Genomic DNA, 1,682 nt, shown 5'->3' with positions numbered 1-1,682 from the left:
TTATTTTTTTATTTTGGGTACATCAGGAGTGTTTTATATTATATCAAAAAAGAAATTCTTATAAGGATAGGGTAAAATTTAAAAGAAAAATAAAAACAAAAGAGAAAAGAAGAAATCAAGAAAATTAGGAAGACTTCTGAGGGTACATTGACGGCTGCGACTGCACAGATAGCCAATTTTGGGACCCCTATTTAATGCATAGCCATTTTTTTTTTTGTAAATTTAGTGATTTTCAAAATCAATTTCAGATATAGGTGACTAAAGCTGCATATTGCTTGTGCAAACTATTGAGATTATTTAATAGTTAACCACATTGTAATAGTTAGTCATATTCTTTGTATAGGCCAGTTTTGTAATTAATTAGGTTGTTATTGTAAGGAGTTAGTTAGGCCATTAGTATACATATAAAAGGGATACTGTACAGATATTTTTCAGTGAGAAAGAAATTCATCTTTCCTCTCCATCCGTTTCTCGAAGATTCTCAGTAAGAATGTCTCCCTTCTTCATCTATGGAAGCTCAATTCGAGCTCATCTCCATTGTTAATCCTTCACGGTTCGTCATGGTATCAGAGCTTAGGCTCCGATTCAGTCTTTAATCATATCATTTCGTCAAGATTTCAATCAGTATTCTCTCATCCCTCGTTTCTTCGAAATTTTCTGTAATTCGCCTTGATTAGGGCAAAATCACATCAATTTTTGTTTGTTGTTCGATAGTGAAACAATTTCTCCGTTTGAATCATGGCAACGGACAAGGAAACCCTAGATTCATCCAGCCCGCTGTACATTCTTGCGTTAGAGAACGCTGGAACGATGTTGGTGTCGGTGACTTTCGACGGCACGGGTTATAGATCCTGGAGAAGAGGAGTATACTTAGGGCATTATCGGTGAAGAATAAGGTCGATTTCATCAATGGAAAGGTCAAGAAGCCAGATCCAACTCACGCTACCTTCGATCAATAGGAATGATGTGACGATATGGTCACCTCCTGAATTCTAAACTCGCTCTCAAAAGATTTAGCTGACAGCTTGCAGTATGTTAAGGATGCGAAGGAATTGATGCAGGAGTTAGAAGATAGGTACGACCAGACTAATGGTGCGAAATTGTATAAGCTTCAAAAGGAAATCAGTGATGTAAGCCAAGGAGCTCTCGATATCACTGGGTACTATACAAAAATAAAAAGGCTTTGGGAAGAACTCAACACCTTGAACACACACGCTCAGTGCAATTGCACATGCACTTGTGGAGCTAAGGCAAACATGCATAAGGCGGAACAGGATAGGAGATTAATTCAGTTCTTAATGGGATTGAATGAGGTGTATACTGCGGTGAGAGGCAGCATCTTGACGATGAATCCACTTTCTAGCATTGCGCAGTCATTTTCCATAATGATTCAAGAGGAGAAATAGAGGAAGTGAAGCCACACGGTTAATTTGTGATGGAGTCTGCATCCCTTAATGCAAGAACAGGTAATAATAATTTTAGGACCAACTACAATACAAGTGGAAACAATACTGGAAATAGTGGAAATAGGGGAGGATACATTTCAAACAAACCTCGTCAATTGTGTGATTACTGTAAGAATGTAGGACATAGTAGGGACAAATGTTTCAAACTCCATGGGTATCCTCAGAATCCAAGGTATCCCGGGAACAACAATAAAGGGAAAAGAGTTGCATCAAATG

The 1,682-nt window shown here is 38.0% G+C and overlaps 1 protein-coding gene across 1 annotated transcript; it reads left to right on the top strand.

Annotated features, from left to right (window-relative positions):
- The first annotated feature begins 738 nt into the window (after positions 1 to 738).
- Positions 739 to 1,406, top strand: LOC138870919 (uncharacterized). The gene is made up of 2 exons (XM_070148762.1): positions 739 to 884; positions 1,025 to 1,406. Exons 1-2 carry the CDS (start codon positions 739 to 741, stop codon positions 1,404 to 1,406), a joined length of 528 nt encoding a protein of 175 aa, XP_070004863.1.
- Positions 1,407 to 1,682: the final 276 nt, after the last annotated feature.

This window comes from Nicotiana sylvestris, chromosome 6 (genome assembly GCF_000393655.2).
Source record: "Nicotiana sylvestris chromosome 6, ASM39365v2, whole genome shotgun sequence".
Lineage (NCBI taxonomy): Eukaryota > Viridiplantae > Streptophyta > Magnoliopsida > Solanales > Solanaceae > Nicotiana > Nicotiana sylvestris.
This window is presented reverse-complemented; position numbering and strand designations above follow the sequence as displayed.